Source organism: Sebastes umbrosus, chromosome 21 (assembly GCF_015220745.1).
Source record: "Sebastes umbrosus isolate fSebUmb1 chromosome 21, fSebUmb1.pri, whole genome shotgun sequence".
Classification (NCBI taxonomy): domain Eukaryota; kingdom Metazoa; phylum Chordata; class Actinopteri; order Perciformes; family Sebastidae; genus Sebastes; species Sebastes umbrosus.
Genome location: NC_051289.1, coordinates 9,392,890 through 9,416,158, shown reverse-complemented (window position 1 = coordinate 9,416,158; position 23,269 = coordinate 9,392,890). Strand labels below are relative to the sequence as shown.

The 23,269-nt window shown below is 41.9% G+C and overlaps 1 protein-coding gene across 5 annotated transcripts in view; it reads right to left on the bottom strand.

Annotated features, from left to right (window-relative positions):
* The window catches only part of dlgap1b (discs, large (Drosophila) homolog-associated protein 1b), a 108,549-nt gene that overhangs the window by 47,875 nt on the left and 37,405 nt on the right, over positions 1-23,269 (bottom strand). For 4 of the 5 annotated variants that reach the window (XM_037757394.1, XM_037757390.1, XM_037757393.1 and 1 more), the window contains exons 2-4: positions 20,612-20,698; positions 2,730-3,879; positions 113-327 (exon numbers count right to left, since the gene is read on the bottom strand). In XM_037757394.1, the coding sequence (XP_037613322.1) occupies positions 113-327; positions 2,730-3,812 (1,298 nt within the window). In that variant the 5' untranslated portion in view covers positions 3,813-3,879; positions 20,612-20,698. The remainder of the gene's footprint in view (positions 1-112; positions 328-2,729; positions 3,880-20,611; positions 20,699-23,269) is intronic. The other variant, XM_037757392.1, reaches the window with a different exon arrangement.

The window sequence follows — 23,269 nt, the reverse complement described above, 5'->3', positions numbered from 1 at the left end:
ACGTGAACCACTTTGAACTGCATGGTTGATGAAAGGTGTTATATAAATAAAGTTGAGTTGAGTGAACAGAATAATCGATCATAAGCGTTTCAGCTCTAACACACACACTTACTTGAGTGTGGTCATCTCTGTGAGTGACGGCTGTGTGGCCTTCAGGTAGCTGGCCCGTCGTGCCTGGACCTTGGGCGAGGGTTTGGGGCTGCAGTCCGAGTCGCCGCTGTCTTCCTCTGCCATGGCCTTGATGTAGCTGCCGCTGCGCATCCGCCGACACGGGATCTCGTCATCCTTCCCCAGCGGAGAGAAACCGCTCCAGTCATCCTGAGGCACCTGTGGAGATGAGGTGAGATAAGGTAAAGAGGGAGCGAACACAGGTCACCCTCCAGACATGAGAGCTAATACAGATGAGTAAAAACGAGGCTGCAGCATTTTCTACCCTGATATAAATACCTGTATCACACAGTGCACTTAAAAGATTCAATAGTAGCTGTATCAATGCAGGGTCCGACTCGATCATACCATGAGTTTGTAAGTGCCGGAGGCCTTCTTTTGTCTTTCCTGTGATGCATGCGGCATATCAAAAGCAGGGAATTAATTGTTTTGACCAAACGTTGCAGTACCCTGGCCTCTGTCTGCTCTCCTGACTTTTCACACACACTAACGAAGGTAAAAAATAAAAGGAGGCAAAGCCATCTCCCATCTCTAATCTAAAAGAGAGAGAGTCAAAGACAGCAGACATGGAGAGAGGGAGGGAAAACAAAGGGGGTTTTGTTCAGCAGAACCACTGCAGTCCCAATGTGAGTGGCTGTTAGGGCACCAGCTCTGAAGTGAAAGAAATGAGATACAGAGCGAGAATCATTCAACAGACTGGTGCGTAACTAGGAAACCAAGCTGACTTTGATGTCAGAGGCAACTACAGACGGTGCTAACACCTTGGGAAAGACCGGGACTGTGATGATGTCAAAGGAACTTATTGTTTTTGAGGAAAAAGTCATTAAAAACTAAATGAAGTCATGCTTTTTAATCCTCACAGTATAGTGCAGCATATTTAAAATGTTCTGCAAGTGTTGCACAAGTGCATGAAAAGGTTCGGCATTAATTCAAGTGTGCGCATGTGAGTATGAACATTTAATGAGGATTACAGGATTCAGTCCCAGCAGGTGAAGCAAATAGCACACTCTTGTTTTAAGGATTCAAGAAACGTCTGCAGTCTAACTTGTCAGCCTTGAAAGCCACTTTTTCCCTTTCCGTCTCCCTTTCAAGAGAAAAAAAGGAAAAAAAAGCGATGGGTCTTTTAGGCTGGGAGAAATGTTGCCGTGCTGCAGCGACAACATCCTTCCTTGATCTGCTCGCTCGGTTTTCCAGGCTGTTAAAATGCAAGGCCACACAGAACTTTCTCTCTGTCTTTCATGTTCCCTCACTCTCGCTTTCTGCCTCTTACTTTCCCCATTCACACCCTCCTCTGTTGCCCTTACTTACTCTCTTTTGGTTCTTTTCCTACAGCGTGCACACACACCTCTCATTCCTGCCTTGTCTCTCCATTTCTCTCCTCTGGATTATATGTGAAACTCACCCCGATGTGAGGAAATGCATGCAATCTCAAACACTTTTATCTTTTCCAAAACAGAAAAACCTCAATTTTTTCGTCTGCTCACCTCCGGTTCTCTTCGATCTCATAGCGGCACCCTACTCTCGCTCAGTTAATACTCACTCTCACACTCAACACTGATACGACCACCACCAGCACAGTCTGTAGAAATGCAGCTCCATGTGACAATTTGCCACTCATGCTCTGAAAACAGATCAGATTGGTGTTTCTGCTCTCTTTCCTGTGCTTGTATAGTGTAAAAAGGTTCAGGGTGATGATACATGAACCTGACCTGCTTTGCTTTCTTGCATTATCTCTCTCTAAATGTGGAGGTTTTAAGCCGTGTCACACCAAGCACGGATTTTCGGCCAAAAAATGAACAGGGAAATGAATAAAAAGTGATTTTTGTGGGGACTTGACTTGTGATTGAGACCATAAACTCATGTTTAAAATGTTAACTGAGGTAATAAATCAAATGAGAAGTAGGGTCATTTTCTCATAGACTTCTAAATGTGGAGGCTAAAAGCCGTTTCACACCAAGCACGGATTTTCGTCTGAAAAATTAGCACGGAAATTAATAAAAACTGATTTTGTGGGTTCTTATAAATACTTACACACCCCTGTGAAATATTTGTGTGGGGGAAGAAATATTCGGATGTTGATTTAAGCAGATTTCTGCCGATGGAAATATATGTTTTAGCATGGAAAGTGTGTATTTTCGGAACAATGAACGTTTGTTTTCGGTGTACCGGTCTGTCAAACAAATGGGCTTTTTTCTGTCCTATGAGTTCTTTTTTGGACTAATGGTGTTTCGGAATAACAATGGGCCGTCATCCGGAAAATTTGCGTGCATTTCCGTATTCCCGCATCGTATTTCTGCATTGCACTGGTGAGAAACGGCTTTAAGTATGGTATCTGATACAATGTGACTTTTGACATACAGTGCAGTACAGAAGTAATGGCACCACATCCACATGATCACGTATTTCCATGCACATGGAAACAAACACAGAGGATGTATGCAGAAATACAGAAGCATGGAGAAGCAGCTGGCACTGCAGGATGCATGAAGAAGCATGGAGGAGCTGCTGGCACCGCAGGATGCATGAAGAAGCATGACATGCGAGAGGTGGGGCTGTCCTACCTGTAGGAAGTGGCAGGTGCGTCCCTGCTCGGTTTTCACTAGAGCTTTATCTAGGTTGACTGAGGCCTTCTGGTAGACCTCTCTTGCTCTGCTCACCGTCAGAGTAGAAGACCACGAGCTCTTCTTCAGCTGCAGTTGGCCGTCCAGGGCGCCCACCAGTGGCATAGTTCCGCTGCCGCTGCCGCTGCCCCCGGAGCACGTCGAGCACTTCACGTCGTTGTTGCTGCGCGACGTCTTCAGAGAGTGGGCGCTGATGGTGTTGTAGGACTCCATGAAGTACTGCGACTGGGATTTTTCCGGGTGGCGCCCCATGGTCATGACCCCCGTGGGCAGGCCTCCACTGCTGCCCCCGTGGTGATGGTGGTAGAGGCACATCTCCCGGTCGAGCGTATCGTCTGAGCTCCAGTAGCCCGAGATGGCGGTGCGCATCTTAGGCTCCGACTTGGAGCGGTCTTTGCTCTTACTGCGCTTACTGTGCTTCAGGGTGCCAGAGGAGGAGGGTGGGTCGTCAGGGCTGGATTTGCTGCCGTTCATCCTCCCGATTCCTCCTCCACCAGACCCCGAGGGCCCCTCCAGGGAGTGGGACTTGGTGAAAAGCTTCTGGACGGAGTGAACGAGGTGGCGGATTCGACCGGGGCTGTCACTGCGTTGGTGTTCTACTGCAGTGCGCTTGTACTGCAGCGTGTGGTAGCCTTCACGCCGCACCGGTGCCTGGCGCTCAAACTGCTCCAGCAGGTTAGAAGGGATGCGGTTATTGTTGTTTCCACCACCTCCTCCACTTCCCTTAATGCTCCCAGGTGGCCCTGTATAAGGCACCAAAGCGCCACACTCCTCCTTCAGCTCATGGTGAGAGCTGTAATGTCTGCGAGGGAAGGTGCAGCTGGCCAGGTCAGGGTAGGCGCCGCACTCGGACTGGAAGGAGTTGCGCTGGGTGTAGCACGGGTGGTCGGCAGGATGAGCCTCCCCAGGGTTGAGGAAGTAGGACCGACGGTCCGAGCGCCCCAGGGTCATGGAGTCGTAAGAGGGGTCGCAGGTCACCGTGTGGTGGTGACTGCGGCTGCTGGACAGGCCTTTCATTGTCATCGTGGCCGGGTCGACGTGCACATCCAACTGCTGCCGTGGGAAGTCTGCACAGGCCCCAAAACTAGCTCTACAAAGAAACACACAGCCGTGAGGAAGAACAGACAAACAAACAAGAAGAGAGAGAGAGACAGAAGAGAGGATTATAAATATCTCAGATTTGCATACACTCAAAGCGCAGCGTCTTCATCTGCTTTAATTTTACGATGCTTTTGGCACTCCTTCACGGACGAGGAAACTTGATGATGTTGACGAGACTTGGACCTATTGTTTTATTTTTGTCCTTCAAAACTTAAAATAGGAGAAACTCTAAATATAGCAAGCCACTTGGCATGTGGTCTCTGACCGTCCAAATCTGTCCTAAAGCTTCGTCTTCCACTTCTCTGTTCTGCTCTCTGGTAGATTTCAGTGAAAAAGTGACAGGGGATCGAGGAAACAGGGAGAAACAAAGGAGGAAGGGGTATCAAGAAGAGTTCAAATCTATTTCCAGCTCAAGCGTGTACTATTTGGTTCTGTTAGGAATGAGGCATCATTTTAACTCAACAAAAAATATAATGAGAAAGTGGTGACGGGAATGCAGAGACTTCTTCTGCAGAGATGATGTAACACATTGGGTAGTACTCAAAAAGTGCATTTATCTTTACTTTACTGTACACCTGCTCAGTGTGCGCGCATGCACATCCCCCCCACCCACAAACACAACAAATGATCACAGCCCGATCCCACACTTTTCCTCCATACCTCTAGTTCTCCTCTAAGGGCAAACTAATTGGCCAGTAAAACCCAGCTGACAGCTTCTGGGCCGGTGGAGGCAAGCGGCAATAAACGACCTTTCCCTTACATGGTGACATGAAAACAATGGCATCCATCAGGGCCCTTAAACTGCCTTCCTTACCCATCTGGGGCTGCGGCTGGCTAGCCGCTGAACCCACACTGTTTCCAATGGACTGGAGGTGAAGCTAACGAGACAATAATAAGAGCCCACGCAGCCCGGTGTAGCACTGTGACAGCAGTGTGGCCGAGTCTGCGCGGGGAATTCATTACTGCGATTTATAATGCACTACCAAAGGCCACTGTGGTAAATAAAAAATAAAAAAGGAGGAGGAAACGAAGGGAGGAAACATAACAAGAGAAAATGAGGGAGACGGAGCAGTGGAATGACATATTATGTCAGTTTTTTACATAAGTAGAGGACACTGTGTAGGGCACATGCAGGGTGTATTTATGTGCCTGAATATAGAGTGAGTCATATCTGTTATTTTCTTTACAGTGGCTCTAAACTGGATGCTGGATTAATTAAAAAATTGGGGAAATTATTCATGCAATTTCCTTGTCTGTACTAAACCAGGGGATCAAATCAGTCTGGGAGAGAATTAAGCCAATATATTACACTTGTATTGTTAGAGTGAAAATGAAAAAAAATATATAGAGCGGTCAATCCCCGACCCCATCTGCGATATACTCACAAGAGAGAACCCACACAAAAGCACACACTACATACCACACAGACACGCACAGTGTCCGCTTCTTGCAGGGCACTTAAAAAGTGGGCTGTGTCCAACTAAAGGTATTCATTGCAGTTGACAGAGATCCCTTCTGTTGGCCGCTGAAGCACAGAATGTGACCTAAATAAAAGGCCCTCGCGGTGATCCACAGCAGCGTGTTTGTGGCACAGCTGTCTGCAGCACTGCACTAAAGCTGAAAAGCTGAAGTTGGGTCACGCTGGCGTTCTGCCTGCTAGCCACACATACATACACACACACACACACACTGACATACAAATACATAGTGTATCCGACAGGCTGCATATCCATGCTGAATTTTGATGCTGCTAGCTTGTAAAGTGCAGTTTATCAACAAGAAGAAGAAGATCTGCTGGTTCTGCCGTGTCTGTCAGGTACGGCCTACAGTGACATGAGGAGAGCTCATAGACAGCTGTGGGTATGTATTATGCTACACGTCCATCGTAGCTGACTGACCCAGTTGTGTCTCTACCTGTCTGGTCAAGCCAACCTCATTATAGCACACCAACAACTGGACAGGCTATATTACAACTCTGAAATATTAATATAACATTTCTGTCACAACATGGGTTGTAATTGGTCTTTGCTAAGCCACACCCCTCTTAGTTACTGTTGATACGCTTGTCAAGCATTCTCACAAAGCACACTGGCTGCATCCCAAAATAGCGTACATTGCACTTAATACTCAATATGTGTACAATATGTGCACTTTAGTGTGAACGCACTAAGCTGTAAAGACCACATCATTCCTGAGAGCCTCCTAGCCTAATCGCAACTTCTGGGTTACCTTCTAGAGACCATTTCACAGTTGTTAACATAAACATTCCAAATGTGTCCCTGTTTATTTCCTGTTGCAGTGTATGTGAATGTCGTAAGCTGACAGGAAGTAAACGTGGACCCAAGCTGTTGCCTAGCAATGCAATTCTGTAGAGATGATCTAGACACAACCCATGAACCTTGATATGATTGGACAATTACTGTTTGTGGTGGGATTTAGCGAACTGTCAATTGTCACCATGGAGATCTGTCTTGTCTTGTCAATTTCATGAACTATGGGTGCTTAAAACCCCTATTTCCACAACACAAAACCAACAAGCAAACAAATACAAAAAATCATCAAGGAGACCCAAACAACTTGCTCCTTTAATACTTTGTGTGAACAGGCTCCGAAAACCACCGAGACTTCATTACAGTGATTGTGTGCCGAACAGCAAGGTGTGCAAACAAAGTGCAGGAGTAGATAAAACAAGTCAAGGCTATGAATGTTAATGCCCATTAACACCTGCGCTGCATCAGCACAGCAGGCTAAATCCTAAATGCCATGCTTCTTCTTCTACGGGCTCAGACGAGATAAATGGAAAATAGATTTTTCCTATCATCTAACTCAGTAGCCAATCTGGGACGCAGCCTCACAGTGGTCAAATCTACTCCTAATTTTCTTTACTTCACCCTGAGCTTTGAGACTCACCAAAGCAAATAAACAAAGGTGTGAAAATGCAAAGTAACATCGACTTACTGCATACCATCTTCGTAGGAAGTGGGAAAATCAATAAGCCTTAATGTGAGAAGACTGCTGCAGCAAAGTAAAAGGCTGCTGTATGTTGCATTTAGTCTATATTCCTCAATGGAGCTCAGGGTTTACGGAGCTTCTTTGAGGCCTTCGGATGCCACAAGACTACAAAAGGTCTCCTCTTCCCGCTTAAACGATAGCAATGACTTCTCAAGAAGGTTGAAAACATTACCTGTCTGCACCTCAGTGGACATGGCTCATCTTATATGCGCGCATGTGTCTGTACGTTTGTGTGGAAGAACCAGAGGAAAGAGTACAGGCAGCACTTTACCTTCATTTTTCAGGTCAAGTGAAGTTTTGCCTTTGATCCTGCAAACGTTTGCAGTCCGAGGCTACTGCATGATATTACTGCACAGCCTGGATAGAAGGGTTGTTTCTACTGTTTGTGTGAGACAGAAAGAGGCCTATATCCTTGTGATTGTTTACTGCATTGTACCTGTACGTCAATAAGGGAAAACAAAAACAATGTACTCATGCATGCTCAATTATTATTCAGCATTGAAAATACAAAAATGCTAATTTCTTGACCTGCATGGAATGCTGCTTTTCTTGCATACTTGATTGATGTGGCCTACTTTCCACATTTCAAATATGCTGGATGGAAAACGTTATACTGCACAGCACACTGTGTTCTTCTCATGTTTTAGTGATGTGCGTGCAAAAAATGATTTCAGGACTCATGCTTTTCCCTCTTTCTGGGTCAATATTTGTGCACGTGAACTGGAATGTCCATCCACTCCAGGTGGTATCTAGTCATGCAGATAAATTTGGTTTCATTTCATCAGGTTTTAAAGGGTGGGTACATGGGCGTGTTTTTTTTAGTTTTTTTTTTAGGTGTTTATATAATTCTGTAGCTTCACAGCGGTGTCCCTTATGTATTCAGATCTGAACATTCAAATTTTGGTAAAAATATGTATGTTTTAGCATTAAAATGCTGTTTTTCAAAGCCCTTCTAAAAACTTTTTCCCACGTGACGTAGGTTTCTGCATGATGACGCTGCTACATATACATTATATATACAGCCAGTGTATTAACGTTAGTAACTTAGATGGCTCCCTGTTTGAAGAAGCAGACAGAAGTACCAGCACGGAAGCTGAGCAATGTACTGCTGCGTGGACGCCACGTTAGTTCGGATCCCAAAGCCACACAGTAGTAGAAACAAAGTAACCGATCGATGCAGCGGTAGACCAGTAACTCCCATGTTCTGTGAGGTAAAATGACTGCTTTTGTGATTGGAGTCTGGTCTGGTGGTATTTGAAGACAGCGATATAACGGCTTCAGTTCCCCGTTGGAGAGGGCTGTCTGACGTCAAGGTAAAGCGGTGAAACGTTTTTCTGCTGCTCCCGTCCACAGCCGCTTTACCTCGCCGTCAGACAGCCCTTTCCTACGGGGAACTGAAACCGCTATATCACTCTCTTCAAAGCCACCAGACTCCATTCACAAAAGCGGTAATTTTACCTCGCAGAATGCGGGAGTATACATACAACCCCACCTCAAAAAATCTGAACCAACCTTTCAAATATTTCCAAAATTAGCACAGCTAACGTTGACGCAGCTACTGCTAGTGTTCACATGATTCATAACCTTATTGATTAGCTTTGATTATCTTACTTTGGTTACCTACATCACTGCTTTTTTGCAACGGCTGATTGGGCGTTTCCATTTGAAAAACAACTAAACAACACAAATGCCCCCTTGTCTGCCTCTGAGACTTCTGCTGCTACTAAAGTACTGTAGTGAGTTTACGGTTCTCAAAGCATTTAAAGGTGACATTTACTCGGAGTAGTCTACAGACTTTGCTGAGTTGAGTTTTAAAAAGGAACAAATGAAACAAAACTAAATTCCATTTATGTCCATGTTTTATGGGGTTGTGGCAGAAGTCTCAGCAATGAATATCTCAAAAACTATCTGCATGATGAGATGCCAACATGTTATTTTAGTAATTTGCGTGAACTGACCCTTTAAATATAAAGAGCAAAAAGATAATTTGAGCAGCACGTCCTAGAATAAACAAGATGATTAGCATTACGCTTTTCTGAGCGGAAGAAGTCAATATGGCGGAAAATAAAAAGCTTCACTGTGAAATAAAGAAGCAGTAAATGTTCTGCCTCTGCTACAGACAGACATAACATATGAGGTATATTCAGTTATTCTGTGGAGGCACTTTAACAGACGCGCTCACAGCAACTCACGGTATAAATATTTAATAACATGAATATCTGACGTGTTAATATCTCAAAATTAAACACATAGAGGAGAGCTGTAGCTGGTAGAGAAGCAGTAACGGTGACAGAGAGGATGTTCTCATTGTGAATGTGTGAACAGCGCCTTTAAAAAAAAAAATCCCCCTGAGATTGCAGAACATTTTAAAGGCAGCCAGGGGCCAAAAAGCCGTTGAGGGAACTGGTAATTTTTTTGTGTTTCCGGATTATGTAGAAGTGGCTTTTAGGGATGTCAGGAGAGGCTGAGAACCACCAGCTTTAATGTCTTACTGTTAAAATGACTCTTAAATGATAGATGACTGTCTCCCTCGACTGTCCTGTCTGGCTGCAGCGAGGCAACATTTTGAAGAAAAACTGCACATTACTGCTTTTAGTTTATATGACGTGCTTCATAAAATATATGAATGTCTACAAAAGCAATAGCGGACATGATAAAAGCCCATAAAAATGGGAAATTGATAGAAATAAAATGCTTTCAGCAGTCTTATTTCATGGAGGGGCATATTCACTCTCCTACACTGACAGGTCTATACAAAGGTGTTTCAATATTGACAACAAGGAAGATAAGAAGCAAGGTAGTATATCTTTAGCTTATACAACATGTTGCCATTGTAATTTGTATGCAGGCTTTATTCAAAACACCCAAGAGTGAAATACCTGCTTGGTATTGTATCAAAACATGCTAAATAACCTGACAAACAAATACATATTTACAGCGCATCTCTTTTTTAACCAAACCGATCATATGCAGTTTCACCCGCCACCTAATGGGCATGTTTGTGCTCACTGTAAGGGGCTGCATTATGAAAACACATGCCTTCATGGATGGATTGATGTTCCCGGTTTCCACAAGACAGCTCCTTTGTCACAACCAAACTAATTAGGCTGACTGTCAGGGCTCTCTCTGACAAATGGAGTGACTGTGCTGAGTTATAGCTCGGTACCCGCCAAACACATTCTGGAGACAAATTCTTCAAGTGATGAGGTCTATTTGATCAAGGTAAACAAATTAACAGAGGCATTAAGTCTAGAGAAAGAGCGGTGTTGTTTGTCTGCAGGCAGAGCTGTCACTGGGGCTCGCGCTACTTGTTCACAGAACTTCAACAACACAGAGAAGTGTGGTGAAAATGGACCGATGGAGGCAAAACAACATAGGATTTCAAGGTAATTCTAAAGTTATGTCAAGAGGTTTGAAAGTGCATTTCTATGTATAGCTCAGCAAAAGCATTTAAAAATTACAACTACTTTATGCTTATATAATTTTTAGGGCTGTCAATCTTTTAAAATATTTAATTGTGATTAATCGCATGATTGTCTATAGTTAATTGTGATTAATCGCAAATGAATCACCCATTTTGTTATCTGTTCAAAACAGTGATTTGTCAATTATTTCATACTCTTATCATTATGGGAGTGGACAAATATGCTTGCTTTATGCAAATGTGTGTATATATTTATTACCCGAAATTAATTAACAACACAAAACAATGACAAATCCAGAAACCCTCACAGGTACTGCATTTAGCATAAACAATGTGCTCAAATCATAACATGGCAAACTGAAGCCCAACAGGTAACAACAGCTGTCAGTGTGTCAGTGTGCTGACTTGACTATGACTTGCCCCAAACTGCATGTGATTATCATAAAGTGGGCATGTCTGTAAAGGGGAGACTCGTGGGTACCCATAGAACCCATTTTCATTCACATATCTTGAGGTCAGAGTTCAAGGGACCCCTTTAAATATGGCCGAGCCAGTTTTTCCTCGCCAAAATTTAGCACAAGTTTGGAGCATTATTTTGCCTCCTTCAAGACATGATAGTATGACATGGTTGGTACCAATAGATTCTTTAGGTTTTTCTAGTTTCATATGATGTCAGTATCTTGACTTTAGCTTTAAAATTGAGCCCGCTACAACCTAAAAATCACAAGTTGCGTTAAGGTGTTCAAGAAATTACTGACGTTAAAACAAATTTCTGTTAACGCGTTATTATCATGTCGACTTTGACCGCCCTAATAATTGTATTTTGTTCAAAAACATTTTATTCACTGGAGATAACTCAGTCTTAAAGTGACGGATTCATGAACAGAATATATTGGTTGCAGTAATATATTAGAAAAGTTCAGACTATAAGATTGCTGTGCTTAAAAGCCTTCTTCCCCTTTCTCATAAAAATGAATGCACTCATTCATGGATCCCTTGGTCTTTCAAGGAAAAAGATTGAACTGAGTGGATCTGACACTTTGACTCGTAACAAAAGGCCACGACTCCACTGAGATTGGTATTGTATGGCTGAAGGTTGAATCCATCACGGGCAGACTGTGGGAGTCAAGGATAGAGGAGACAGCCCCTATCTGCTCACTTTAAAGGGTAGGCTACCATTTACAGTTAGATATTCACATTCTTTATATAAGGCAGTCATGTGATCTCTCGGGGGGAAATGGTTTAATTCTGAGCTTCTTACAGAGACATGATATCAAAAACCGGTCAAACAAAGCAATTCGCCACTTTAATTGGATATTTGTAATTCTAACAATATTTATTTCTCAATACAGCACTAGGTTTGACAGTGTATTAGGGCCATTGTAGGATAAAAAATAAATAAATTACAGAGCCGGGGATGGGGGGGGTAATATTCTGAGAAAAGAAATTTTGAGATTTAAGTCGTAAATTTACGAGAAAAAGGAAATAGGAATGTTGTTTTCTTTTGAATAGGCCCAATTCATGGCAATGTCATTGGTTTTGCTTCACCTTGAGCATTTCCAAATGATTTACCTCCACAAACCTTCATATTACTGTGTAAGAAAGTCGTTTCTCTCTCCTCTTCTCTATTTTCTAGTAAAGTTTAGTACAAAGCTAAAATATGTAATATATAGAAATATATATATTTTCCTCTAAAATTACTTACTAATCTATATTTTGTTTTTTATTTATTTATTATATTTGTTATGTTTCTTTTTATATCTAAAATTAACAATAAACATTTTGAAAAAAAAGATAAAGTTCAATAAAGCTATCCATAAAAAGCAGGCAAGGAAATTGAACGAGGGGAGGACACACTATCACCATGGAAACAAATGGATTTTCTGGTGGAAAACAATGTGTTTCCACCCCAAGCTAATGAGAACTCATATGTACCAACCGCTCTGGGATCATATGTGTGGACTGGAACTGACGTCGCCATTTCTTATGCTTCATATCTTCATGTGTCCACGGGGCAAGCAAGGAAAAATAAAATGACCAAACCCCAGTTTTATCATCTTCTTTTTAGAGGATAGAAATTTTGATTGGGAACAATGAAAAATGGTGACTTATCTGTGATAAATGTAATGTAAAAAATATTAAAGCACTTAGAGGAGTACTAAGAAGAGTACTATAGAATTTGTGAAGCTGCTCACGTACAGTAGAGGCAGAGCTGGATTTGTCCCCCATTAATTGCACCGAACTGTTGAATGGACTAAAAAAAAACTGCAAGTCCAGTGTGAACAAATGGATGGATAACTTAAAATATAGCCTACATACAGTATATCCTAAAAAGAGTGACAAATTAGAGGAAAAATCTGAATAAATGAGTGAAGAAACGTGATGAATGACAGGGTCTGGATAAGGATCTTATCAAGGATAACAATGCTGCAATCTACAGGGCACAAGGGGTCACTGAACAGTTTGATGTGTATGAAAAAATTATGTAAATCACATGCTATGACATTCACAGACCACAAGATCTCAACCCAAAATAAACACCTATTACAGCAGGCTCTTTTGCCTTCAGACGTAGCCACATCAACAAACTCTTTTTTTTAAAAGTATAGCCTGGCCTTTACACAACAATCATCAAAACAACGAATAAGGGAATATCTCTTGGCAGAATGGTGTTCATCCCAGAGACTTGTATAATCTATGCAAAGGAATACTGAAGCTATTTTGGTGGTTACTTGTGGCCCATTGCCTTACTAACACACCCATCTGTACAGAGTGCTGAGTATAAAAATGGGATGGACTTCAAAATTTCATGATTTTGCGCTACAATGACAAACATTATAATCTATTCATCCATCCATCCATCCATCCATCCATCATCTTCCACTTATCCGGGGCCAGGTCGCAGGGGCAGCAGGGTATTCCCGATGTCCCTCTCCCCCAGGAACCATTTCTCTTCCTGGGGGACTCCTTGGCGTTCCCAGGCTAGACGAGATATATAATCTCTCCAGCGTGTTCTGGGTCTACCCCGGGGCTTCTTACTAGTTGGACGTGCCCGGAAAACCTCTAAAGGGAGGCGTCCAGATCTGATGCCCGAACCACCTCAGCTGGCCCCTTTTGACACGAAGGAGCAGCTAATTTCAGCCGCTTGTATCCGCAATCTCATTCTTTCAATCACTACCCAAAGCTCACGACCATAGGTGAGGGTCAGGCGTAGATGGACGGGTAAATCAAGAGCTTTGCCTTCTGGCTCATCTCTTTCTTCACCACAACAGTCTGGTACAACGCCCGCATCGCTGCTGACGCCGCACCGAACCCGTCTGTTGGACATTATATTCTAATCATGAGTGCTTCAATCATTTTCCTTTCTAAGTGCTTCAATCATTTTCCTTAATATGCATTTTATCTCTATTCCACTCAAAGTGGGACAGAGTAACATTCAAAAAAACTGTTCTGAGCCTGCCAACACACAAGCGTAAAAAGCCTCTGCATATGTTTAGATATGCACATTTGGATCGGTGCTCACACAGAATAATAACCTTCATGTTTATCTTCCCTCTTAAGAGCTGTGAAATCTGGGGCACCTACTGTAATCCTGAACTACATGGAAGCGGCATAGTGCTGTGACGGTGATAAGTAAATTGAACCCTGTAGAGTCAGGCTGTATGTGTGTGTGTTCGTCTCTGTGCATGTTCTACACGACACCCTGCAGCCTCACCACCGCGGCCATAACACACACGGGAAAAAGTTGCCAATGCTGCTGATGTCAGCGCACGGCTCGCACCGGTTTCCTCCTGTGTTCGTACACTTGTTGCTGATAATAAGACTGCTGCTGCTTCCTCATTACAGCTGCTATTTCCACTCATGCAGCTGCTTGTGAGCAGCACAAATACACTGAACATGGATAATTAAATTTTACAAAACAAACTGTGTGTGTATATTCAGCTGTCTAGTCACTAAAAATGTGATGCATCATTGTGCGTGACTTGCAAAGCATTCATATTGATTTATGAAAAAAAACACAAGGACTCACATTCCCTGCTGGAACAAGCAGCGTGCTTGTACAGTAAGCACAGTACAGTCACTTGCTACTGCCAGGCTGCATTGGTGTCAAACTGCTGCCAGAGGCGTCCAGAGTGTCAGGTGATCTCAAGCAACTCATTCTACAGTTAATTACATGTCAGGAAACAGAGCTGACCTTAAGAGCACACAGCTAATGTGTTGATATGCTGATGGAGTCTAAATACTGACTACTGTCCTTTGCCAAACTATTCAACGTTTATAAGACAATATGTGATAAATAAAGATTACATATTGTATTAACAAAGTGCCAGTAGTAATTCTGTAATGAAATAACTCCCTCCAGCTCAGCAAATAATTAAGTTTGTAGAAAAAAAGTCAACAAAACTGCAAAAAAAAAAGACAGTCAAGCTGCAGTTTACATCAATGTCTGTCCAAAATGTCATCACTCCATCATTCTATCCTATTAGACGTGTGTGTGAAATTGTCTAACGCGAGGTTGCAGTGACCTTTGACCACCAAATTCTAATCTAATCATCCTTGAGATTAAGTGGACGTTTGTGCCAAATGTGAAGAAATTCCCTCCAGGCGTTCCTGAGATATCGCGTTCACAAGAATGGTATGAACGGATGGACAACCCGAAAACATAATGCCTCCAGTCACGGCTATCGCCGGCGCGGAGGCGTAAAAAGCAGATTTAGCTGTCTGTTTCTTTTGGGTAAACACTTTACATAATGGGCTGACGACCAACTGAAGCCTTTTGATGAGATTACCTCGACTACATCTCTAAGACCAACGCCAGGCTATCTGCTTAACTTCTGAGGGCGGAGGTCACAGACTGGTTATGGGAGGACCTCGGGTAAACCGATGAGGGAAAAAGCTGGATGATTTGTGCCTCTCCTTCGCCGTGGGTGGCATGTCACATCGAGGACACGTCAACAGACGCCTGACAGATCTGGGAGTGAGATCCAACTGAGCAAGAGGGTTGGGGGGAGGGAGTCTAACCCGCTGTCTTCTCGCATGAGTGCTGGTGGACGCATATCCAATGCGACACACACACATACACAAGGAATGCAATCACATATACAGATACAACGCACATTACAAACACACACACACACACGCACAGAGGTTAGGAGGCATACTTCCAGCTCTCTCTGCATGCAGAGTGGAGATTTAAGTCTCAACCGAGCATGCTGCCTGCACAGAGAGCAGGTGTCAAACCAGGTGAGCGCTGACGGTTAGCAGCAACTAGCTCCCAGCTGACCTCACATCAAAACTTGGCGACACGGATAGAGGGCATTGAAATTCCCAACTAAATGGAATCAGCAAGGCGAATGCCATCAAAATGGACTCAATTATGTCTCCTGTCAACCCAGGTTTAGCCAACGTCTATCAAAGACTCAAGACTGGGGCCTTGTTGCTAAACTCAGAGATACTGAGACGGTTTCCCTTTAGCAGAAATTCCCACGGCGGGTAGCTGTGGTCAACGTGTCATTCAGGGCATCTATAATAAATAACGCAGCATTAAAAGAGAAAGACATCAAGGAAAAGAGAGACATGAGATGAGAAATTGAGTAATGCACCACAAAGCTAGTGCAGCACAGAGTTGTTCATATCTGCCTCTAATTAACTCTCCTTTGTTTATGATTCGCTCCGGCTGGCTACAGTTATATGAGCCAATATCCTAAAAGCAAAATAACTCTAAGATTTTACATGTATTTGTTCATCCGAGGTCCATTAAATCAATATTTCTGGATATAAAAACCTCCTCAAGCTGTAAACATTCACAAATCAGTCATTTTTCAGGGCAATTTAGGGCTGCACGATTATGGCCAAAATGATAATCACGATTATTTTGATCATTATTGAGATCACGATTATTTATTTACTGATTTTTAGCTACAACATATTTTCATTACTGCACTTTCACATTAAAATAAACAGAGCGCGGCTTTCCCTTCCATGGTGTGCTACATTCCTGCTAATCCCGCACGATGTTGGAAAAAAATGACATTGCAATATTCTTTTTTCTGCAATATGAAAAAAAAAGAGGAATATTCACCCTACCTTTTGCTAGCTACGTTTTAAAGTTAAATGCATCAATCTGGTGCACTTTGAGAGCAAAATTAGCAACATTAAGAGGCTAGAAAAACAATTTTATGCTCTCAATTTAATTATAAACACATTTGGTTGTAAAGATAATATCTATCCCCAAAAGTGAAGCCAAAACATCTCGATTAGGATTTAGGAAGCGCTTGATTTGATATGCAGCTGAGTTTTCTATGAGCAGAACACGCATTTTAAGCGTCAATATCGCAGGCGATCATGTTCATTTCATTGCGGGAAGCCAACATCGTGATCGACATTAATATTCGATTAATTGTCCAGCCCTAGGGCAATTCCACTATTGGTTCAATATTCATTTAACAATGTTTTGTTCTTTTCTTTTAAAGAGTGTGTGTTGAGACAGAAAACTAAAAGCAACACTTCATTATTGACAGGGATATTATAGGTTTCCATGGAGACTAATGAGTACACAGGTCAAAAAGTCAATGTTATACATATTTATAAGTGTTTAAGACACTAATAAGAGACTTGCTAATTGTGGACGCTTATCTACTATTCAGCTGAGAGGGTAGAAACTAAATGGGTTTGTCTCAAGTGCAAGGTCGAATATTAAGTATTTTCAAGGATACTTGAACTTACGATAACTTATTCATGCTAATATGATAATTGCTGTTTTTTTATAATGTTGTAAAAAGTACATTATAAAAACGTCTTCTCTCAGCGGCGCCAGCACTGTGAAGCGTTGGAATTAGAAACAAAGCATTGAGGATGTAAAGGTGATTTGCTGTTGAGTGTTTCATGAACGACCAAATGAAGTGTGAAATGTGCCGCTCATTGAGCAAGTTAAATTAGCTTCCCATTTCATAATTTGCTCAGGTACACACACAGATAACAGCCTCCGTCTTACTGGTGTACTGAGGTGACACACATCACATTAAATGACATTTTGAATATTGGATGTTATCACTCAAGATGCGAACCACGGTTAAGGAGTCTCATTTCTGCAACAAAGAGATATGTATGATCCTAAATTAGTCTTTGAAAGGTGGGAAAAAAAACAATTTAAATGTAGTTTATTATGAATTAATGAAGTAGGGAGGCTCAAAGATAAGAAAGTTCTAGCTGAGTGTTTCCTTGTGCTCTATATTAAAACACATTAAAGCCTCATTAACACCTTAATCATAAAAACATGTTGAAACACTGAACCATTTATAGAGTTGCTGAAAGCTTGGATGGATTAATAAATGTTTGTGATACTATCACGTTTACAATTACTAGCCCTATAATTGTGTATGAAGCTGTTATTTTGCATGCTCAGTGCTTTACAAACTGTTACACAACACTGTTGGCCTAGTATCATCTACTGCAACCTATTTATGCCAATGTGGATTCGAGATAAACCTCTTCTTCGGTAGCCTGCAGTGGGAGAAATGAATCACAACACCTTGCGTCGAAGCTCCTTAGCTGAACAAATGTGTTTCTTGCACGCTGACTACAGTAGATTAACTCAGCCCGGGCACTTTATTGTTAATCTGTGACTGTGAGTATGAGGAGAAGCTCTCACACATCTCTACACTGTCAGTACTGTACTGTAGGTAATGTCCAGCTGGATGTCCAGCTCAGTTTTGCGTCACCTCTCATCTCTTTTACACCCCAAAACCACTCTCCTCTCTTACCTCTCTACATTACTTACAACCCTTCTCCATTATTTGATCATTCCTCTTCTATCTTTTCCCCACCCAACCCCGGGTGTCCGTTCTGTTCTGCTGTGATTACCAGCATCAGCGCCGTGGCTTTCTTCCCACTGGCCAAGATTTACCTCATCGGATCGTCCCTAATTACACACTCATTCGCTGCCTAATCTCCATAAACACACTCCATGGAAAACCGCTTGATGTTGGAAACCCAAATTGATGTTTGCACAGGATAACATCAAGATTTCGGTATTTGAAAAAATAAAAAAAAAGTGTTAAATTGAGGTGTGTGACTGCACAGCGGGACTTCTGTGATACGGCGTCAGCTATCAACCTGTTTATCCCACTGCCTGACTCCCGCCTCCGTCTTCCCCGGGATACACGACACGTTGGCTTACAGAGTCGGTTTCTAAACAACATTACTTCTTTTCAAATAGCCTTCGATGATGACCCGAGCCAGTGCAATGATACGTTTTCAGATGGTAAGCTGTGCTCGCTGTAAATCCAGCTTTTTGGCAGCGTCTCCAGGCCTTAGGGTTCAGGGTTGGCTCGTCTACAAGAGCTCAGCCAGGAATGGGATCCCATGCGTGATAATACATTAACCACTCATGGTAATGACGTCGCACTATTTCCATTCTAATTTAGCTGCTTGAATAATTATGAAATCTGAAAAAAACATGTTTTCTAAATTATTAACCTGACCATAAGATTACAGTTTACAACATACTGTAGGTCAACATTAGATCAGATCATTTTTAATTACTAAATCAATTTAAAGGTAATTAATAAAATGGTTGCATTTGGTGAGAACAGCCTGTTGCATGTATGAGATTTGTAAGAGATTCCTATCACAAAGCAAGTACTCTATTGCAACGTATCCGCATACAACGGTTCATACAAGTATTCCTAAATTAGTTATTCTTTAATTATTTTTTATGCTTATTCCTACAAATGTCCAGCAACATGTGATGAATGTCCAACAACAAGTGACGAATGTCCAGCAACACATCACGAATGTCCTGCAACATGTGACGAATGTCCTGCAACACGTGACGAATGTCCTGCAACACGTGACAAATGTCCTGCAGCACGTGACAATTTCAAATCGTCACATGCATGCGGTCTTTTCAAAATAAACTTCCGTCTTCACAGGAAACAACTTGGGTAGATTTCGGTAACAAATCTACTTAGTTATGTTTAAGAAAAGATCACAGTTTTGGTTAAAATAACACCGGAAAAGGCGTAACTTAAGTATGGAAGTTAGGTGACAAATAAATCAAGACTTCTGGTTTCACGGGGTACGAATACCAGTCTCCTGTGCAAAAGTCCTGTGTTTTTTTACCCATCCCGACCTCCTGCCTAAGGGCCGTTTGTTGCTCTTTTTATTTCCTGGTTCTAAATTACGTGGATTACAAATTGATTTTGTGGGAAATACTATATACAAGTTACAGTGCATTACTTTTGGTAGGTATAGCTACAAACAATGTATGAGAACAGCCTGATCTGTTAAATGTTAAAGTGTTGGGTGACAACTCAATAATTATTTCTGTGCTCTGATTGCAGTCAAAACTTGGCAAACAGCATGGTCGGCCCTCAGCCCTCCCAGTCTGTCTGTGCCTCTCACATTACATGTGAGTCACAGAGCAGATTTTCTGAGAAATAAACACCGTGTGATCTTTGAAAAACACAGAACGCTGTTAAACAGCTGTTGATGAAGGACTCTAACTAATGACAGGACAGATCACAAGTGTATTATACAGCATCCATCATCATGTGAAAGTAGTAAAACCATGATTCTAATGTCAGATTCTAATGTTAGGACACAAATAGTGACAAAAATAACTCTAAATCCTTTGCCCTCCCTCCTGTTTGCCGTCTGCACAACATTGCTAGAGTGCTTTGACTTATGCCTGGCACAGTAAACATGTTCAGCACTTTTACTCGCTATTAAGCACTTTTGCACACTTTTTAAACTGTTTATCTCACCACCGCCATCTGCTCTGTCACCAGATATTATTACACAAACAGGGAAAAGCATTTAATCCCAACAGCCTCTGTGAAACCTCTTTTTTTCATTTTGTCTGTTCATCTCATCTTCACATCTTTCCGTCATCCCCCCTTTTTTTCCCTGTCATTTGCCCCTCTGTCGCCCTCTGCTCAGCGTTTGTGTCTCTTTCTGTCTCATTTCTGCAGCCATCGATGGTAGGCTGTCAACCTTGACGGATGCGTAATGGTGCACTAAAAGGTTATAGCTTTTAGTGCGCCGGGCTGCATTCAAAAGAAGGCTGCATTCGAAGGGTCAAGGTGAATTATTGTGTGTGTGCAGGTGTGAAAATTGACAGCATTCAGAGTTGATATTATATAGAGTATGTCAAGGTTTTTCTTTATGTAGTGCTATACGTCAGTGAAACCCAAGCACACACTGTCCTGTGCATCCAAACTACTTATAGCAGCAGCTGTAGGCAGCATAATGATCCAGTGGAGAACAGAGGAGTGTAACTCACCTTCTTTAGTGTCTCATCTTCGGCATCTTTTCTCTCCCCGTGCTTAATTCCAGGCTCCTCGTCCTCCGTGCGTGCACATTTCTCCACCTTGAAGTGAATAAAGACAGAGGCCATGGTTGAGAATTCATCACTACATATCAAAACACTCCTGCGGTGCCCTGGTGGCTAATGTACTGGTCCATGTGCCATGTGCTCACGCTGTGATGTTGCTCCCTGCGCTTTTTCCAGACTCACTTCAGTGTTGCAATTACTGGAGAAATGCTGGGGGATGGTGGACAGCACAAATCTTCTTTGGAAGAAGAAGAAAAAAGAAATATACCAGCCCCTTTTCTGCTTTTAAGTAGACCCCAGAAGAAAATTGAAAACTTTGATCTTCATTGACCAAGAGAGGGTGGATTAAAAGACATTAAAAATGTCTGTGTGCATAAACAGCTAAGCCCAGTTTTGTTTGGCTGTAAAATCACAGCACAAACATGTTGGTTTTGATCCTAAACCCAGTCTTTTGGGAAGCAATATCTCAGGGAAAATGGCACAAAAGGAGGGAGGGGACATGCAGAATTCATTGCCGGCAAGAAAAAAGGAAAAAGAAAAAGATAAGAGGAGGAAATTCATTTTGAGCCTATTTGAGCGTCTTTAAATCTAGCTTGTTAAGTCCTTGAGGTGTTTTGAGGGGGGGTGATTGTCTCAGGGCAATGACTCACTCTGCTTTACAATAAAGCAGATCACCAACACGCTGCTCCCGTTTTGTAAAGCACACGGCAGTGGCTTGTCATGCTGTTGAGGATTTTTTTCTCCCATGAAAAAGGCTTATATAAGAAACATCCAGCTCTGAGACATCTTATATAATTACCCCCTTGTAATAACCAATCAAACAAGATTCATTACTGCACTTTTGAGAATAAACTAACAATTTGCAAATGAGTTCTCTGGAAAGCAACCATTTCCTGATATCCCATGAAGGTGATGAAGAGGAGGTGGCAGGTAGTTCAATGTGGGGGCACGGAACAGATGGTGGTCTGTCCGATGCTCGCCAGGTGGGACTTGGTTTGGACAGGTTGCACGTACACACACACACACAGGTCAGAGGGGGGGCAATGATACGCCAGGGGGGCTTCAGGTCTTTTACACTTGACAAGGAATGGAGGGATACCAATAAAACCAAAGTATAGCAATGTAAAGTTCATGCAAAGTTCGTGCATAATTGTTACAAAACACAAAACTATTCACATAACCATTTATTAATCATTTATGATCTCAGATATATAAAGTTATAAATTATATTTTTGTCAAAAACACCAACAAAATCAACAGTCATTATCTTGTTTGAACTCATTTTTACTATTAGTTATCATGCTAGACAGCTAGATTGCTAACGGTAAGTACGAGGGGTGGGAATCACCAGAGGCCTCACAATACCATATTATCACGATACTTAAGTCACGATACGATTTTATTGTGATTTTAAACTTTTTGCAACATGTTGAATATTGCAATAAGATATATTGCGATTTATTACCTTTGTCAAAATCTGTTTTATCTAATGAGATACAGTTTTCATCTCAAGAGTTTTCATTCACATATCTTGAGGTCAGAGGTCAAGACACCCCTGTGAAAATGTCTTCGCTAGTTTTTCCTCCAACTTTGGAGCCTTATCTAACGTTCTTCTTGACAAGCTAACGTGACACTAATTGGTTGGTACCAATCTATTCCTTAGTGATACTAGATTTAAGATTGAGCTCACGATAACCTCTGAAAGACAGAATAGCAGCCGTCGGATTGTTAGGAGGTTAATAGTTTATATCATAAAAGATCGACACTTGACGTCCGTGTATCGATGCAATATTACCACGCAAAATATTGTGATACTATGCTGTATCAATTTTTATACACCCTCAGTAAGTACACCACTCATGCTAATGTTTGTTAGCAAGAAGTAATGCTAGTATTAGTAACTAAGTTACGGTGTCAACTTTAGAGATGATGGCTAGGCTTTAATCTGATCTACATTCAGGCTTCTACCTGTTGAATTATTGAATATTTTAGTGATCTTAGTGAGATCTGGTGCTAAATGAAATTTCAGTATTAGAAGGTTCTATCTGAAACTCATCTGACCTAGAAAAAAACATTTAAAAATGTGCTAAGATTTAGATATTTTTCTATTTAAAATACCTCTAAGGTGACTGTTATTTTTAAAATGAAAGAGAACTTAACGGCATGCAGTTTTACTACGTAGGATGTGAAAAGCTTACAGTATACTCAGATTGCAGATATATTTTTAGAATCCCAAATTCACTCAGATTGAGGAATATTTACAAAGCAAATTTTCTTTTTATACCACACAGCAGCATTCATGAATATTGCTAGCATTCTAAACATGCGGTAGTGTGGCAATACAAATATCATCAAGAGTGGTAAAATCATTTTTGAATGAACCACTTTATAGTTTCAAGTAAAAAAATGACAACAACTTCAGTAAAAGATTAGATTTCACATCTCGTGTGTCCTCTCTGTCAATCACGTCACCTCTGCAGGGGAGAATTTCAATTTCACACTCTGCTGGGGTGCATAACACGCACGTCACTTAAACACAGGTACAGAAACAGAGAGACGGAGGGGGGGGCGCTGGCCTGTTAAGAAATGGATCAACATAAGTATTCA